Source organism: Oryctolagus cuniculus, chromosome 11 (assembly GCF_964237555.1).
Source record: "Oryctolagus cuniculus chromosome 11, mOryCun1.1, whole genome shotgun sequence".
NCBI classification, from domain to species: Eukaryota; Metazoa; Chordata; class Mammalia; order Lagomorpha; family Leporidae; genus Oryctolagus; species Oryctolagus cuniculus.
This window is the reverse complement of record NC_091442.1, coordinates 123,101,913-123,119,897: the sequence shown is the minus strand read 5'-3', so window position 1 is coordinate 123,119,897 and position 17,985 is coordinate 123,101,913. Positions and strand designations below refer to the sequence as shown.

Here is a 17,985-nt window from a genome sequence, read left to right as displayed (position 1 = left end):
GCCAACTGTAGAATGAACCAGCGGATGGAAGATCCCTCTTTCTCTCTCTCTGTAACTCTGCCTTTCAAATAATAAATAAATCTTAAAAAATAAGATTGTTTTAAAACACTGTATATTTTCATTAACATTCAGCCCATGTTGTGTAGGTTCTAGGCCACAAATATGATCCTGTAGCTCCTTCCCCCAAAAACAATTTCATACATTTTCTGGGTTTCATTCCTTTTTCCCAGCAATCTTCAACCTATAAACAAATCAAAAACTTACAATTTTCCTAACCAGTTATTAATAATCAAATGAATAAAACAAAACTAAAAAGAAATAATACATTTGAACAGCAAACAAAAGAGGAACATGAGAATTATTTTTTAAGATTTATTTATTTGAAAGATTTACAGAAATAGGAAGAGACAGAAAGCTTCCACCCACTGGTTCAAACCCCAGCTGGCTGCAGCAGCCGGAGCTGAGCTGATCTGAAGCCAGGAGCTGCTTCCGGGTCTCCCACGTGGGTGCAGGGGCCCAAGCACTTGGGCCATCCTCTGCTGCTTTCCCAGGCCATTAGCAGGGAGCTGGATTGGAAGTGGAACAGCCAGCACTTGAACCGACACCCATATGGGATGCTGACATTGCAGGCTAGGGTTTTAACCCAGTGAGCCAGTGTCGACCCCGGAACATGAGAACTTAACAAAGCTACAAACACACAACAGGACTAACTTCACAGACTGCAAATGAGAAACTAATGAAATATTCAGGAAAACAATTCCCCCACCAGGGCTGTCACTTGGCACGGCAGCCAAGGTGCTGCCTGGGAGGTCAGGGTGTCCAGCTTGGAGCCCAGCTCTATTGATTCCAGTGTCCTGCTAACACACACCCAGAGAGGCAGCAGGTGATGGCTCAAGTACTCTGATCTGACATCCCCATGGGAGACGCAGACAGAGTTCTGGGCTCCCGGCTTCGGCCTGGCTCAGCCCTGTGTTCGCATTTGGAGAGTGAATCAGCCTCTCTCTTTCTCTGCTCCTTCTCTGACTCTCCACCATAAATAAGAGTAATGAATAACAATTAAAACAAAGCACCCCACCACTCAACAGCAAGTTCAGAGGCACAGCAGCTTCCTGACACTCACCTCCTCGAACCTGCAGGTGGCATTCACCCTCACCATGGCTGCGGGCCGCAGCACCTTGCTCTCATGCAGCCGCAAACACACGAGGTCCGCGGCACTGTTGGAGGGCGCGCACACCAGAATCCGACTGTCCGCCAGAGCACGATGCACCTTCGTCAAGGACAGAGACCAGGGTCATGGAGAGCAGCCCTGCCCTGTGAAGGCTCGGCGACCACAGCTCAGCCACAGGGAGGGTGCTGCGGGTGGGTGTGGGGCGGGGTCCTCTGCACTATCCAAGACTCCGACCACCTCGCGAGGCACACTTCCTACTTGAGCCTGCACTCAGCGCTCGTGCAGGGACAGCACTCAGCACCTGCTTGCTGACCTGTAGCCTGCATGCCTAGGACGACTGGTAACAGCGCTGTCTTGATTTAATTAAATATAAGCGCAGATGCCAGAGACGTGTGCAGGACAGTGGCTTCAGTTGCTGGAGAGGCAGCAACATCTCATGATGTGACTGAAATTTAAATAGTGGATTTGAAATTTACCATTTCTGCAATGGAGAGTTTGCGTCTAAACCTGTAAAATAAGCTTTTGAAATGCTACAAATTCACACTGCAAACTTGGCTTAATATCCTGGAACAACTGGACTACTCAGCCCTTCACAACTTTCTGACTACGAAGTCTGCCTGTGAGGACGGGGACACCGGAGCACCGCGTCCAGGGCTCACGGCCCTCACCTGTAACACAGCCTCGATGATCGTCACCGTCTTCCCAGTGCCAGGAGGGCCAAAGAGAATATACGGGAGTGGGCGGCAGTCCCCACTCAGAATTCTTCGAACCGCGAGCTGCTGGTTCTCATTGAGCACGGGGTTGAAAAATTCCGTGTCTTTTGCTTTGGGAATCTCAGTTTCGTCGACTGCATTTAAAAGAGAAAAACAAGATTCAGTCAGAGGTCAGGAAGCCTCCTCCTAGGTCGGGCAGCACTCAGCTGTCCGAGTGCAGGCCAGGCCACATCCAGCCCTGCAGGGTGCCCCCCAGGACAGAGTATCACACGCTGCCTGTGATCCCCTGTGCTCCACTGATGGGTCAGGCAAACTCCCTCAGCTCTGTGAGGGCAGAGACAGGCCTTTCCATCCACGCTGTGCTCTGCTCGGGCAGTGCCAGCTAAAACAGTGGCGGCAGGATTCGAAAGCATCTCACGAGGTCGGGGCAGGTGCAATCCACAGGCTGAGAGCCTCTTGCACGAACCTAACCGAGAGCGCTGCCTCCTCCTTGTGCTCCTTCTGTAAGAGGTGGGTTTCCCAGGGCGCTGCTTTCCTGGCTAAACCCTTCAGGCCAAGCTCCTCGGAGCCCTTCCCAGGCACGTACCTGCGTCATGCGTCTCTGCAGCCCCTGGCTGGTTCTCGGTGCCCACAGGCCTCTCCTTTGCTGCAGGCTTAGTTTGGTCCTTCGTGGTTTTACTATCCTGGAAATTTCCATACAGCAAAGTGGTGACAAAGCCCAGTTCTGTGTTCACACCGGCCTAGGTTAAAGAGCAAACAGCTCGCCCGACACAGGTGCCTGGCAGGAAGCTGCTAAAAAGGTTCAGGCTTCACTTCTAAACCACAGCTTCATAACGTTTAATGATATTCAGTAAACACAGCTTAATAATCTTTGTCCTTTTAAAATAAAACTGAGGACTTGAATCTAAAAATAAATAAATTTTGTGACATTTAATAAACCAAAACAAAGGACTAAGGATTATCTAATATACATTATTCCTGCTTCCGTGGCTGGCTTGTGTGTGAGCCTGGGGGGAGGTTAAGGCACAGCCCACACCATGTTCTCCTGGGAGGGCCTCTGGGGGCCATGCTCTTGCAGACCCCCTCCCCACAGATGGGCACAGGGCCTTGGGATCCTGCACAGGACAGGTTCAGTGTGTTTCAATGCACACAGAATTTGTCCTGAATCTATGATACTGTGTTTCAGTTGCTCCATTAGAAACAATTCCATAACTCAGTGTTTTTTTAAGCTTTATCTTATTTATCTGAAAGGTAGAGTTACAGAGAGAGAAAGAGAGAGGGAAAGAAATAGAGACAGAGGTCTGGCGCTGTGGTGCAGCAGGTGAAGCCGCCGCCTGCAGTGCTGGTATCCCATATGGGTGCTGGTTCAAGTCCCAGCTGCTCCACTTCCAATCCAGCTCTCTGCTGTGGCCTGGGAAAGCAGTGGAAGATGGCCCAAGTGCTTGGGCCCTGCACCCGTGTGGGAGATCCAGAAGAAGCTCCTGGCTTTAGAGTGGCTCAGCTCCAGCTGTTGCGGCCAACTGTGGAGTGCACCAGTGGATGGAAGACCTCTCTCTTTCTCTCTGCTTCTCCTTCTCTGTGTAACTCTTTCACATAAATAAATAAATCTATTAAATAAAAAAAAAAAAAAGAAAGAGAGAGAGGGAGATCTTTCAATCACTGGTTCACTCCTCAAATGGCTGCAACAGCTGGGGCTGGGCCAGGCCAAAGCCAGGAGCCAGGAGCTTTATCCAGGTCTCCCACATGGGTGCAGGAGCCCAAACACTTGGGCTGTCTTCCACTGCTTTCCCAGGAGCATTAGCAGGGAGCTGGATGGGAAATGGAGCAGCCAGGTCTCCACCTGGTGCCCACATGGGATGCTGGCGCTGCAGGTGGTGGCTTTACACATTAAGCCACAGCACCAACCCCCATAATTCACAGTTTTGCACATACACAGTTAAGTCCAAAAGTCTGTGGAAAGTGGAATTAAAAAGTAAATTTTGGTGCAAAAAAATTTGAAATCCATGAATATGAGGAGAGTCTGTGAAAAAGTTCATGGAAAATGCATGTTATGAAACTGCAAAGATTTCAACTTTTTTTTTGCATCAAAATAAACATATTTTTAAATTTCATTCCTGGGGCAGCGCCGTGGCTCACTTGATTAATCCTCCGCCTGCAGCACTGGCATCTTATATGGGCGCTGGGTTCTAGTCCCGGTTGCTCCTCTTCCAGTCCAGCTCTCTGCTGTGGCCCGGGAGGGCAGTGGAGGATGGCCCAAGTCCTTGGGCCCCTGCACCCACATGGGAGACCAGGAGGAAGCACCTGGCTCCTGGCTTCAGATCAGTGCAGCGCCAGCCGTAGCGACCGTTTGGGGAGCAAACCAATGGAAGGAAGACCTTTCTCTCTGTCTCTCTCACTCACTGTCTATAACTCTGTCAATTAAATAAAAAAAAATTCCATTCCTTCCTTTATTCTGTGGAAACAATTAAGTAATTGTACAAAGATCTGTGACAGTGCTCCACCTTGCAGTGCCTGGTCTGAGTCCTGACCCCTCTGCTTCCGATCCGCGTTCCTGTAACGTGCCCTCTGGGAGACCGGTCTCTGACGCCCATGTGGGAGGCCTGGACTGAGTTTCCCGGTCCTGGCTTCCACCCACCTCAGCAGTCCTGGCTGCTGTGGGCTTCTGGAGAGTCAACCAGCAGACGGAAGAGCTCTCCCGTGTCTCTCTCTCTCTCTCTCTCTCTCTCTATATATATATATATACACACACACACACACATACACAGTGAAACAGGAAAAAAAAAAAAAGACAAAGACAAATTCTAAACACAGAATCACAGGCTGCAAGTCCCACTGTGGCATGGACAGCTGTCCTCACTACTAGGAACACAACGGTATCTCTAATCACTAATAAAACTAACAAAATATTCCACAGCAAGACCGGGAACCCAGGACAATATCCGGCAGGTGAGAGGCCTTCCGTTACTACTCAGGAAGCCACCGGGCGGTAGAAGTGAAAACCAGCGAGCGACGGTCCCGTGACCGTGCGTGCGCGCAGCCCTGCGGTGCGCGTGCCTGCAGATGTTTCCCACGCGTGCAGTCACGTGAACGTGCACGTCTGGGTGTGACGACAGCCATGCCATTTCCAGGGACCACTGGAGGATCGAACACTTGTATTTTGCTTTTCTCCACTTAATATACCACAGCCATCTCAGCCTCACATATAATTGCCGATAAACTTTACACTACATCTATTTTACGAATATTTTAGTTGTGTTTATTTTTCACAGATCAGGCGAACTACAGTGAACTACAGTCCTCATTACACCCCGGTCATCTGGGAGCTAATGTGTCCAGAGACGAAGTTACGGACTTTGCTTAGCATCGGCTCAGGCAGCGAGGCGTTACCTTGGAGGTGAACTGTCCATCCTCTCTGGCATCTTGGATGTGGTTCCACACTGTCACCTGGGGAGACTGTAAGATGATTTCTTCTGGGAACAGCACTTTGAGGACAAGAAGAGCAAGGGGGCAGCCATCAGTGAGGAGCTGAGGGCGTGAAGACGCCACACCTGTGCTGGCTGGGGTCACTCCTAAAGAGGTTCACACTCTGCTCCATTCCTTCCTGGAACTCCCACGCGGCTTCTAAACACAGTGCCACACTCCCACCGCACCTGCTCTGCGACACAGCCACGTCCTTCTGAGACAAAGCCAAATCCCAAGGGGAAAAGCAGAGCAAAGTGAATGACCTTCCAGTTATTTAAGTGGGATGTTTTCATAGAGGTGACATAGTAAGACATTAAGGGGCCAGCCTTGTGAACAGTGCGTTAAGCTACTGCCTGCGACACTAGCATTCCATACGAGCAGTTTGAGTTCTAGCTGCCCCATTTCTTTTTCTTTTCTTTTTTTTTTTTTTTTTAAGATTTATTTATTTATTCAAAAGGCAGAGGCAGAGGCAGAGGCAGAGAGAGAGGTCTTCCATCCACTGGTTCACTCCCCAAATGGCCCCAACTGCCAGAGCCACGCCAATCGGAAGCCAGGAGCCAGGAGCTTCTTCCAGGTCTCCCACATGGGTGCAGGGCCCAAGCACTTGGCCATCTTCCACTGCTTTCCCAGGACACAGAGGGCTGGACTGGAAGTGGAATAGGCAGAACTCGAACCGGTGCCCACGTGGGACGCCAGCACTGCAAGCGGCGGCTTTACCTGCTTCACCACAGCGCTGGCCCCGTGGCTCCTCCATTTCTGGTTCAGCTCCCTGCTAATGGCCCGGGAAGCAGCTGATGGCACAAGTGCTTAGGCCCTGCCACCCAAGTAGGAGACCCAGATGGATTTCCAGGCTCCTGGCTTTGGCCTGGCCCAGCCCCAGTTGTTGGGGCCATTTGGGGAGTGAACTAGCAGATGGAAGATCTTTCTGTAACTCTACCTTTCAAATCCATAAACAAATCTATTTTTAAGGAATTCTATGCGATGGAAGCACTAAAAAAATAAAAACATGGCTCTCACACAGTTTTGCTTCTAACATGAGACTGAAGAGACTACCTTACAGAGAACTCATAAAACACCCTAGGAAGACGTGACACAGCCGCTCTGCCACAACACACCCTAGGAAGACGTGACACAGCCGCTCTGCCACAACACACCCTAGGAAGACGTGACACAGCCGCTCTGCCACAACACACCCTAGGAAGACGTGACACAGCCGCTCTGCCACAACACACCCTAGGAAGACGTGACACAGCCGCTCTGCCACAACACACCCTAGGAAGACGTGACACAGCCGCTCTGCCACAACACACCCTAGGAAGACGTGACACAGCCGCTCTGCCACAACACACCCTAGGAAGACGTGACACAGCCGCTCTGCCACAACACACCCTAGGAAGACGTGACACAGCCGCTCTGCCACAACACACCCTAGGAAGACGTGACACAGCCGCTCTGCCACAACACACCCTAGGAAGACGTGACACAGCCGCTCTGCCACAACACACCCTAGGAAGACGTGACACAGCCGCTCTGCCACAACACACCCTAGGAAGACGTGACACAGCCGCTCTGCCACAACACACCCTAGGAAGACGTGACACAGCCGCTCTGCCACAACACACCCTAGGAAGACGTGACACAGCCGCTCTGCCACAACACACCCTAGGAAGACGTGACACAGCCGCTCTGCCACAACACACCCTAGGAAGACGTGACACAGCCGCTCTGCAAACAATACCTTTGACACCCAAGTGGACGACTTGCTCCAGAGCAAAGTGGCACCGTCTGCTCGTGGTCCTGCCGGGAAGAAGACAACACAGACACTAACCTTCAGTTTGCAACGGGCAGCCCGGCAGCCAACAGAATCTGCTTACACAGATGCTACAGCCTGAGCGTCTCCCTCACAACCCAGGTGGAACCGCACTGCGCTCCTCCAGCCCTGGGCGCGGGGACCCCCACAGGTCGTATGGCCCTAAGGGCACGGCTCCTGTGACTGCAGGTGAAGGCCAGCATCACCCGAGCGGGCTGGTGACGGTGGGGGGCTCTGTGCCACGTTGTGAGCAGCAACACGCTGCCCCGGCTCCGGCCTCCAGAACACGAAAACCACGCTTGTAAAGAAAGACCGCAGAGACGCAGGTCTCTCAAGGTCTCAGGGACATCGCCAGCAAGCGTGCAGCGCCAGGGGCTGTTATGCAGGCGTCTCTGTGGGACATCAGAGAAGCAGGAGTCCTCCACAAAGTTGTAAGTGGAAATGCCCTCGGTATCAGGCCACTTCTTTTCCGGGAATACTGCTGTTCTCACGCACAAAGAGGACAAGTGGAGAAAGTGAAAACAACGGTGAAGCACAGGGAAACTTGGTCCTACTTTGTCGACAGAAAAGTTAAGTATTGTTAAGGTCTCCTTTGAAACGCACTGACAACAAAGAGAACAAAAAGTCCACCTTCAATGACACAAGATCCCCAAACCCCAGAGCACACACAAGAAGAGAACCTGGCTCCAGCATACAGAGGCCCAGAGCCGATGCACACGTGCCTTCCCAGGGCAGCAGCCAGGTGCAGAGTTCTGGAAAACTCAGCCTTGGGGGCCCACAAGCTAGGGACACTCTCCCTGGATCATGGGGTGTGTGGTGCAGGACCACCTCCACCGGTGGAAGCCCGGGGGTGTGCACACCTTGGCGCGGCTCCTGAGGGGCTGCAGGGCATGGAGGCTGTGGGCTGCTCCTGACTCCGTCCTCTGCTAGTTAACTCCACTCACAGGAGACCAGCCAGAAGAGAACCACCCTAGGACTTAGCAAGATCCACTTGAAGAAGGACAAAAAGCTCAGAGCAGATCGGCGGGAGAGGAACACCCGAGGAAGCTGACCCGCAGCCTGCCTTCCCAGACCTCACTCCCCGACGGACAGCCAGCTGATGCCCTGCCACTTCTCCACGGTGGAGAGGGAAGGAAGGCTCTCAGGACCTTCTCCAAGCAACCGTGACAATGACTCCAGAAATGTGGCCAAGACAGAACCACACTTGCTGCAGACGCACAATGAAGACACCACAAGAATATCCCCCTTCCCCACTTCCTGCCTCCCACCAGAGATCTGCCCATGACCTCCTCTCTCCAGACACTTTGCAAAACAGCTTGCAAAACCAGATAAGCCAAAGGCCTCCAAGGCTTGTGGAAAGCCCCTGGAGCCAATTTCTCTCAGCAACCAGATAACAGCCCAGCTCTAGCGCCTTTGCACAGTCTATGAGCACAGACTGTAAGAACAGACTGTCAGCAGGATATGGAAGTCCTGGCTGCTCCACTTCCGATCCAGCTCCCTGCTAACCACCTGGGAAAGCAGCAGAGGATGGTCCAGGTCCTTGGGCCCCTACCACCTGTGGAGGAGACCCAGAAGAAGCTCTTGGCTCCTGGCTTCGGATTGGCTCTCTCTCTCTCTGTCTCTATCTTTCTCTGTAACTTTTAAATAAATAAAATAAATCTTAAAAAAAAAAAAAAAAAAAAAAAAAGAACAGACTGTCACCACCTCTGCTTCGATAAAGCAACCCATCTCTATCAAGGTCGGTCTCCGTCTCCTTCTTCTGTCTCCTTTCTGGGGGCCACAAAAGGCCAGAACCCCGAGGTATTTAAACCTAACACACATCAACAGGCCAAGCACTAATTCACCCCCAAGCAGTGATGAAAGAGAATGAGCACAGTATTGGGTAATAAATTCCAGAAACACTTTAAGGAAGGAATTCATTAACATACAAACAACATTCTCACTTTTAGTATACAAGAAGGTTTGATATAGTTATTGCTACCGGTCACAGAGGGGAGGGTGGTTGCCGGAGCGAGTCTCGTGGGTTCTTTTCCTCAGCTAAAAGTATAGAAATAAAGAGCCGCGAAACAATTTGCCCAGAGGCAGAAGCTTTTATTTGATTGGCAGGTAACAGAGAGGAGAGCAGGCGGAGTGCCCGAGCAGACGCTGGCTCTGAGGAAGTGTCCCGGGTTTGTAAGGCATTGCTGTCTGCTCACTGGGTTATTCTGTGGGATGCCCACTGGACGGGGGGTGTTCACGTATGCATGTTGATTGGCTTGAGACTCAAGGAGATAGCGGGGTCTCCTGGAGACTCTCCTTAGGGGCTTAGCCCCCTCCTCTGCTAGCTCGGGTGGAAGACTGCAACGAACTTGAAGGTGTGGTTTAAAACCGCAAGGTCACACAAGATAGCCAAGATCTCCTGGAGCCGGGCCAGCTCTCCCCAGGGGCCCAGCCCCTCCCCTCCAGCTGTGGGTGAAAGCCTGCACCCACCCTGCAGGTGAGAGTTAGAGCTGCAAGGTCACACATGCAGCACAAGAAGCTGTTAGTGGCGAGATGCCGGTCGGCAGTCGCCAGCCTGCTTGGCGAGGACATTCTACCTGTGTCTGAGGGGCCCCCGGCCCCCGGCCCCCCAGCCGGCCTCAGTTTTCTCATTAAAACACTCCATCGAATGAACAGGTTGAGGAATAAAATGATGATCTGAAGAAATGCTCAAGAGTCAAATGAATAAGTACTCAAGAGCAAGGTCTTAAAACAGAACTCGATGAGTAATTCCTTATCATCGTTAGCACAAAGCACATCAGACACCAAGCGGCAAACACCAGACAGAGACACAAAGAAACCGAGAACTCCAGAGGACGAGTGCAGCACGGAGTGGGGCGTCCTCTGCGCCAGGCTCCGGCCCCCCTGGGCAGGCGGAGGCGCTGCCCGGGGCACAGAGCCGGCGCTTGCTGTGTCTGTGTCACTGCACCAGGAGGCGAAGGTGGGACGGGGACACTGGGAGCGGCCGGCTATAGTGAGGGGACACTTTCTTCAACAGGGTGATACTCATCCAGCACTCAACAGCTCACCCAGAGAAGTCTCAAGTCCATGACTTCAACTTCCTCCAAACGAAGGTGGACAAGCAAATGAGAGCCAAAGCACAGAAAACACGGAATAAACAGGAGAAAACCCTGGTGAGTGCCGGGGAGCTGCGGTGGGTGCGGCAAGGGAGGGCAGCAGGCGAGACTGAGGAGGGCGGGGACGAGTTGTGCGAGGCCGGGCCTGCACGCTGCGGGGGATGGGGTGGCGTCCTGACTCCACAACGCACAGGTCCCTTCAAAGGCACAGGCACAGGCACAGGCGCCCGAGCTCACTCAAGAAGAGGCCAATCACCACGAAGAAATGGGAATGCCCTCCGCCCCTCCTGGACTTTGGGGCTGATGTAATACCACACAACATGTGCTTTATAAAACACAAAAGGGGGGAATATTAGTAAAATGGTGTGGTTTTGTCTGTGGCATGATTTATGTCCCAGACACCGTCCTAGGCTCTAGCCCCTGCCGTCATTGCTGGAAGCCAGGTGACCAGATGGCCCAACCACAGGTGTCAGCTCCACCCCACCCTAATGGGATCTACTGCTTCTACTTCTCCCCCCCCCATAAAGGTGTAACAGGACCTGCTTCTCACACACGTGCTCTCCCCCCATAAAGGTATAACAGGACCTGCTTCTCACATACGTGCTCTCCCCCCCATAAAGGTGTAACAGGACCTGCTTCTCACATACGTGCTCTCCCCCCATAAAGGTATAACAGGACCTGCTTCTCACATACGTGCTCTCCCCCCCATAAAGGTGTAACAGGACCTGCTTCTCACACACGTGCTCTCCCCCCATAAAGGTATAACAGGACCTGCTTCTCACATACGTGCTCTCCCCCCCATAAAGGTGTAACAGGACCTGCTTCTCACATACGTGCTCTCCCCCCATAAAGGTGTAACAGGACCTGCTTCTCACATACGTGCTCCCCCCCATAAAGGTGTAACAGGACCTGCTTCTCACATACGTGCTCTCCCCCCATAAAGGTGTAACAGGACCTGCTTCTCACACACGTGCTCTCCCCCCCCCCCATAAAGGTATAACAGGACCTGCTTCTCAATACGTGCTCTCCCCCCCATAAAGGTATAACAGGACCTGCTTCTCAATACGTGCTCTCCCCCCATAAAGGTGTAACAGGACCTGCTTCTCACACACGTGCTCTCCCCCCCCCATAAAGGTATAACAGGACCTGCTTCTCAATACGTGCTCTCCCCCCCATAAAGGTATAACAGGACCTGCTTCTCAATACGTGCTCTCCCCCCCATAAAGGTATAACAGGACCTGCTTCTCAATACGTGCTCTCCCCCCCATAAAGGTGTAACAGGACCTGCTTCTCAATACGTGCTCTCCCCCCCATAAAGGTGTAACAGGACCTGCTTCTCACATATGTGCTCTCCCCCCATAAAGGTGTAACAGGACCTGCTTCTCACATACGTGCTCTCCCCCCATAAAGGTGTAACAGGACCTGCTTCTCACATACGAGCTCTCCCCCATAAAGGTGTAACAGGACCTGCTTCTCACATACGTGCTCTCCCCCCCATAAAGGTGTAACAGGACCTGCTTCTCACATACGTGCTCTCCCCCCCATAAAGGTGTAACAGGACCTGCTTCTCACATACGTGCTCTCCCTCCCATAAAGGTGTAACAGGACCTGCTTCTCACATATGTGCTCTCCCCCCATAAAGGTGTAACAGGACCTGCTTCTCACATACGTGCTCTCCCCCCATAAAGGTATAACAGGACCTGCTTCTCACATACGTGCTCTCCCCCCATAAAGGTGTAACAGGACCTGCTTCTCAATACGTGCTCTCCCCCCCATAAAGGTGTAACAGGACCTGCTTCTCAATACGTGCTCTCCCCCCATAAAGGTATAACAGGACCTGCTTCTCACATACGAGCTCTTCCCCATAAAGGTTTAACAGGACCTGCTTCTCACATACGTGCTCCCCCCCCCAATAAAGGTATAACAGGACCTGCTTCTCACATACGAGCTCTCCCCCCCATAAAGGTGTAACAGGACCTGCTTCTCACATACGTGCTCCCCCCCCCATAAAGGTGTAACAGGACCTGCTTCTCAATATGTGCTCTCCCCCCCATAAAGGTGTAACAGGACCTGCTTCTCAATACGTGCTCTCCCCCCCATAAAGGTGTAACAGGACCTGCTTCTCACATACGTGCTCTCCCCCCATAAAGGTGTAACAGGACCTGCTTCTCACACACGTGCTCTCCCCCCATAAAGGTGTAACAGGACCTGCTTCTCACATACGAGCTCTCCCCCATAAAGGTGTAACAGGACCTGCTTCTCACATACGTGCTCTCCCCCCCATAAAGGTGTAACAGGACCTGCTTCTCACATACGTGCTCTCCCCCCCATAAAGGTGTAACAGGACCTGCTTCTCACATATGTGCTCTCCCCCCATAAAGGTGTAACAGGACCTGCTTCTCACATACGTGCTCTCCCCCCATAAAGGTATAACAGGACCTGCTTCTCACATACGTGCTCTCCCCCCATAAAGGTGTAACAGGACCTGCTTCTCAATACGTGCTCTCCCCCCCATAAAGGTGTAACAGGACCTGCTTCTCAATACGTGCTCTCCCCCCATAAAGGTATAACAGGACCTGCTTCTCACGTACGAGCTCTCCCCCATAAAGGTTTAACAGGACCTGCTTCTCACATACGTGCTCCCCCCCCCCATAAAGGTATAACAGGACCTGCTTCTCACATACGTGCTCTCCCCCCCATAAAGGTGTAACAGGACCTGCTTCTCACATACGTGCTCTCCCCCCATAAAGGTATAACAGGACCTGCTTCTCACATACGTGCTCTCCCCCCCATAAAGGTGTAACAGGACCTGCTTCTCACATACGAGCTCTCCCCCATAAAGGTTTAACAGGACCTGCTTCTCACATACGTGCTCCCCCCCCATAAAGGTATAACAGGACCTGCTTCTCACACACGTGCTCTCCCCCCCATAAAGGTGTAACAGGACCTGCTTCTCACATACGTGCTCCCCCCCATAAAGGTGTAACAGGACCTGCTTCTCACATACGTGCTCTCCCCCATAAAGGTGTAACAGGACCTGCTTCTCACATACGTGCTCTCCCTCCCATAAAGGTATAACAGGACCTGCTTCTCACATACGTGCTCCCCCCCATAAAGGTATAACAGGACCTGCTTCTCACATACGAGCTCTCCCCCCCATAAAGGTATAACAGGACCTGCTTCTCACATACGTGCTCCCCCCCATAAAGGTATAACAGGACCTGCTTCTCACATACGTGCTCTCCACGCCCTTCCCCCGCACTGGTCTTCCCCCACCCGACAATAAACCTTTCCTCTACAAGAAGCAGACTTGTTTTTAAAAATCTTTCAGGAGGAAAACTTCAGAGCCAGCGGTCTCAGGGCTGAGTCTTCCCAAACACTTAAGGAGGAGCAGATGGCCATTCCACACCCACGCCTCCAGGAAAGAGACGAGAAGGGGACGCCAGTGTGCACCGTGAACACATACGCAGAAAGGAAGAGAATCTTAGCAAATCAGGTCCAATGGCACGTAAGACGCAATCACGGCCGGCGCCGCAGCTCACTAGGCTAATCCTCGCCTGCGGCGCCGGCACACCGGGTTCTAGTCCCGGCTGCCCCTCTTCCAGTCCAGCTCTCTGCAGTGGCCCAGGAAGGCAGTGGAGGATGGCCCAAGTGCTTGGGCCCTGCACCCCATGGGAGACCAGGAGGAAGCACCTGGCTCCTGGCTTCGGATCGGCGCAGCGCACCGTTCGTAGCAGCCATTTGGGGGTGAACCAACAGAAGGAAGACCTTTCTCTCTGTCTCTCTGTCTGTCTCTAACTCTGCCTGTTAAAAAAAAAAAAAGCAGCAGCAGCAGCAATCACATCATAACCAAGCACAGCTTATTCCAGGAGAACAAGGTTGATTTTTTAAAAAAGATTTATTTTATTTATTTGACAGACAGAGTTACAGAGAGGGGTAGAGACAGAGAGAGAGGTCTTCCATCCGCTGGTTCACTCCCCAGATGGCCTCAACGGCCGGAGCTGCACCGATCCGAAGCCAGGAGCTTCCTCTGGGTCTCCCACATGGGTGCAGGGCCCAAGGACTTGGGCCATCTTCTACTGCTATCCCAGGCCACAACAGAGAGCTGGACTGTTAGAGGAGCAGCCGGGACTAGAACCGGCACCCATATGGGATGCCGGCACTTCAGGCCATGGTGTTAACCCGCTGTGCCGCAGCGCCGTCCCTGCAAGGTTGATTTTACATTAGAAAACCAACCAGCGTACACAGTGTTGTGGGCAGGGGTTAGGCTGCTGCCTGCAGTGCCCGCATCCTGACTGCTCCATTTCTGATCCCGTTCCCTGTTGATGGCCTGGGAAAGCAGATGATGGTCCAGGTGCTCGGGCCCCTGCCACTATGAAGGAGACCCAGATGAAGCTCCTGGCTCCTGGCTTCAGCCTGGCTTGGTCCAAGCTGTAGTGGGCATCTGAGAGTGAAACAGTGGATGGAAGACGTCTTTCTCTTTTTCTCTCCCCCTAACACTGTCTGTTCAATAAATCAAATAATTAAATAAATCTAAAGAAAGAAAAAGAAAAGAAGGAAGAGAGGGAGGAAAGAAACCAACCAGCGTAACCGACTGCTACGATCCGAACAGGATCTGGCTCCCGAATTCATGGTGGACTTTAAGCCTCCAAGTTGTAAAGTGACAGTAGTAAGAGGATGGAAATTCAATCCAGTTATGGGGTCCAAGAGCAGGGCTTGCTGAGGCCCCCATGGCACCAGGTGTGCTTTCAGAAGGCAGCTCCTACAACAGGGTGACTTCTGAGAGCCAGGTTGGACCCAACTGCTGTCTCCGGCTCCTGCCTCAGCGTGTGACCCTCCATGGTGCCACGCTCTTATCTCATCAGATGCCAAAGTCATCTTGGTCTGTGTACTTCCCAAACCGTAAGCCAAAACAAATCCATACCTGACAAAACCCTGTATCCACTCTCACTGAAAACTCTCAGAAAGCTAGGAACCCATTTCCTCTACCTTAGAAAGGTTACTACAGACTAGCTACAGCTCACATGGTTTTCAATGATTTAAGACTGAAAATTTTGCTCTATGATCAGGAACGAGGTCTGCTCAACGCTGGCAGGGCTCCTAGCTGGTGTAGTAAGACATGGAGTAACCAATCAAATGCATCTGGAAGACATGACGCTGTCTCTGAACACGTGACTGCAAAAGAGCCTAATGTAACCTGTAAACAGAGCAGGGTTAGGAAGCTTGCATGATACAACATAAATACAAAAAATCTACTGCCTTTATAAAGGTAAGTTCTAGAAAAAGCAATTGAAGATCAAGTTTAAATTAGTTTACAAGAGCATTAAAACTTGACCAGGTAGCCACAAACCTAACAGAAGGCATGAGAAACCCGCACACTGAAGAGCACTGTTCTGTCCTTTGCGAAGGGCCCACAGGAGCTCCCTGCTCCTCCCACCCCAGGATGACATGAGACGGCACCGAACAGGAACCAGGAGGTGGCCTCAGACACGACCGCAAAGAGCACGCACACGCGGCAAGGGAGTGTGCTGAAGGTGGGGGACATCATCAGTTCCTGCAGAAACACAAATCAGAACCACAGCAGGTGTCCCCTGCTGGACGGCGTCCTGCTCTGGTGAAGTCCCCGGGAATGCACCAGCCTGCGGCTGTCCCTCCTCCGCCACAATGGCGAAGGCTGCTGCTCCAGCTGCAAACCCACCTCCTCACACGTACTCCATCGGGCAGCTTCTCTCCGGCATCTGCACGGGCGCTGGTGCCTCCCCAACATCAGAGTCCCCTCAGTGGCCTCTCCAGCTACCAGGCTCTTTGCACCTTGTCCTCACTTCCACGGCCAAACACCTTAGAGAGAACCAACCACCTCGATCCATGACGCACCTGCCCTCCACATATCCCAGTCTGACCACGGCCCCAGCACGAGACAAGACTCAAAAGCACTACTCTAGCAAAAAACAATCCGACGTTACAGTCAGCCTTCGTTAATCAGAACGTATTTTAAACAAAGCTGTACAACAAGAGACACCCAGGAAGAGGTAGGCACAGAGCACAGGAGAGCGCCTGCACGTGAGACGATCAGGCAGACTGTTCAACAGACTTTTATACAACAAACATGGAGATTCCCAACTTCCAAGCAATCAGAGAAACGTAAGCCAGACAGCGCGCGATGTGAGCGCCACAGCCAGTGCAGAAACCAGGCTCCCGGAGGACGCACGAGTGCACTGCGGCGCTGCTCATGCGTGACAGCAACACACTGACAAGGCGAAGGAAAACTGCCCACCCGCAGGAAACCAGACAGGGCACAACGCACACAACAGCCTGGGACGCAGCTAAAGAACACAGAGAAACCTACGGACATAACGTTGAGTGAAAAAGGCAATCCCACAGCTACAGATGGCAAGTCAGCCCTTCTGTAAAGTTCACAACTACAGGATACGCTGTGCAGACGGCAAACTCCTCTTCAGAAGTAAGAGCACGCCCCCTGCTAAGGGCTGGGAATGAGCGAGGGGGAGGGAGAGCCGAGCCACAGCACTGCTGTGCGAGTGAGCGAGCCGCTGAGAAAAGGGGCCAGCACCCCCACCGCGCCCGCTATCTCCACACCCTCCAGAGAGCCACAGTGTCTCCTGTGGCACTGCAGCGCCACCCTCCTGGCCATGAAGAAACGCGCACGGGCATGAATCACCTGTTATACGTGAACTCCACATCCATAGGTTCAAAGTTGTATGTCTGTTCAAATTCTGGATTCAGTTTAAGAGTTACATCTTCTTCGTGAATCTAAAAGAGAAACACACCATTTGATTTCCAGACATTTTACTTGATTTCTTGGAATAATTTTATATCTACATCCAGCAACACACTATGAGAAATGTACTTCACAGATTTAAGTCAAAATTTTAAATGTCTGCAAAAGCAATTGAAAAGGACGACATACGCCGCTAAATCTCTCACACAGGAGGGGCGACATCCCCACTCCCAGCGAAAGCGCTAGCTAGACTGTCCCGGGGCCCTCAGGGCAGGGGTCTGCGGCTGCAGCTCTGCCTCCACAGAAAGGCCCCACGACCCCTAGTGGTAGCACAGGGAACTACAGCCTGTGGGACGCCTCCCTTGAGGCTTCCAGACCAGAGAGCAGGCAAGGAGAGGATGAGGGCGCGTGGGAGGAAGCACAGGAAGCAGAACCCTGCCTGAAACAGGAACCCGAGCCCTCAGGTGGTAAGGAGGCTGACCTGGAGCCATTGTGAAGTCTGTGACCTGGATGAGGAAATCACTCTCACCAGTAGGGCTTTTTGCTCTTGACAGACACAACCACGACCCCAAAAAGGCAACCAGTTCAGCAGAGGTGTCTGTCTCCAAGTGAAAAGACATGAAAACGGATCTACAGTCAAAGGCCACTGAACCCAGGGAAATGACTGCCACGTCTCACAGCACCGGCAGTTCAGGGCCAAGGACATCACACACTGGCAGGACCCCTTACGGAAAGCTGACACACCACACATACGAAGTTAAAACCAGATGAGCAGGCACAGGACAGCGAGGGACACGTCAGGGTGATGCTGAAGCACACTAAGCGTTCCTGTGAGACACAAACAGGGCTGGGGCCGGCGCTGTGGCACAGGAGGTTAACTCCGCCTGCGGCGCCAGCATCCCATATGGGGTCAGTTCAAGTCCCAGCTGCTCCTCTTCCAATCCAGCTCTCTGCCATGGCCTGGGAAGGCAGTGAAAGATGGCCCAAGTCCTTGGGCCCCT

General features: G+C 52.4%; 1 protein-coding gene across 9 annotated transcripts in view; it reads right to left on the bottom strand.

Annotated features, from left to right (window-relative positions):
- Positions 1 to 17,985, bottom strand: part of MOV10L1 (Mov10 like RNA helicase 1) — a 73,244-nt gene that overhangs the window by 21,305 nt on the left and 33,954 nt on the right. For 5 of the 9 annotated variants that reach the window (XM_051839219.2, XM_070053071.1, XM_002723229.5 and 2 more), the window contains 6 exons: positions 16,925 to 17,016; positions 7,082 to 7,140; positions 5,269 to 5,363; positions 2,468 to 2,621; positions 1,837 to 2,015; positions 1,121 to 1,267 (listed from right to left, as the gene is read on the bottom strand). In XM_051839219.2, coding sequence (XP_051695179.1) covers positions 1,121 to 1,267; positions 1,837 to 2,015; positions 2,468 to 2,621; positions 5,269 to 5,363; positions 7,082 to 7,140; positions 16,925 to 17,016 — 726 coding nt within the window. The remainder of the gene's footprint in view (positions 1 to 1,120; positions 1,268 to 1,836; positions 2,016 to 2,467; positions 2,622 to 5,268; positions 5,364 to 7,081; positions 7,141 to 16,924; positions 17,017 to 17,985) is intronic. The other 4 variants (XM_070053074.1, XM_070053073.1, XM_008251458.4 and 1 more) reach the window with 3 other exon arrangements.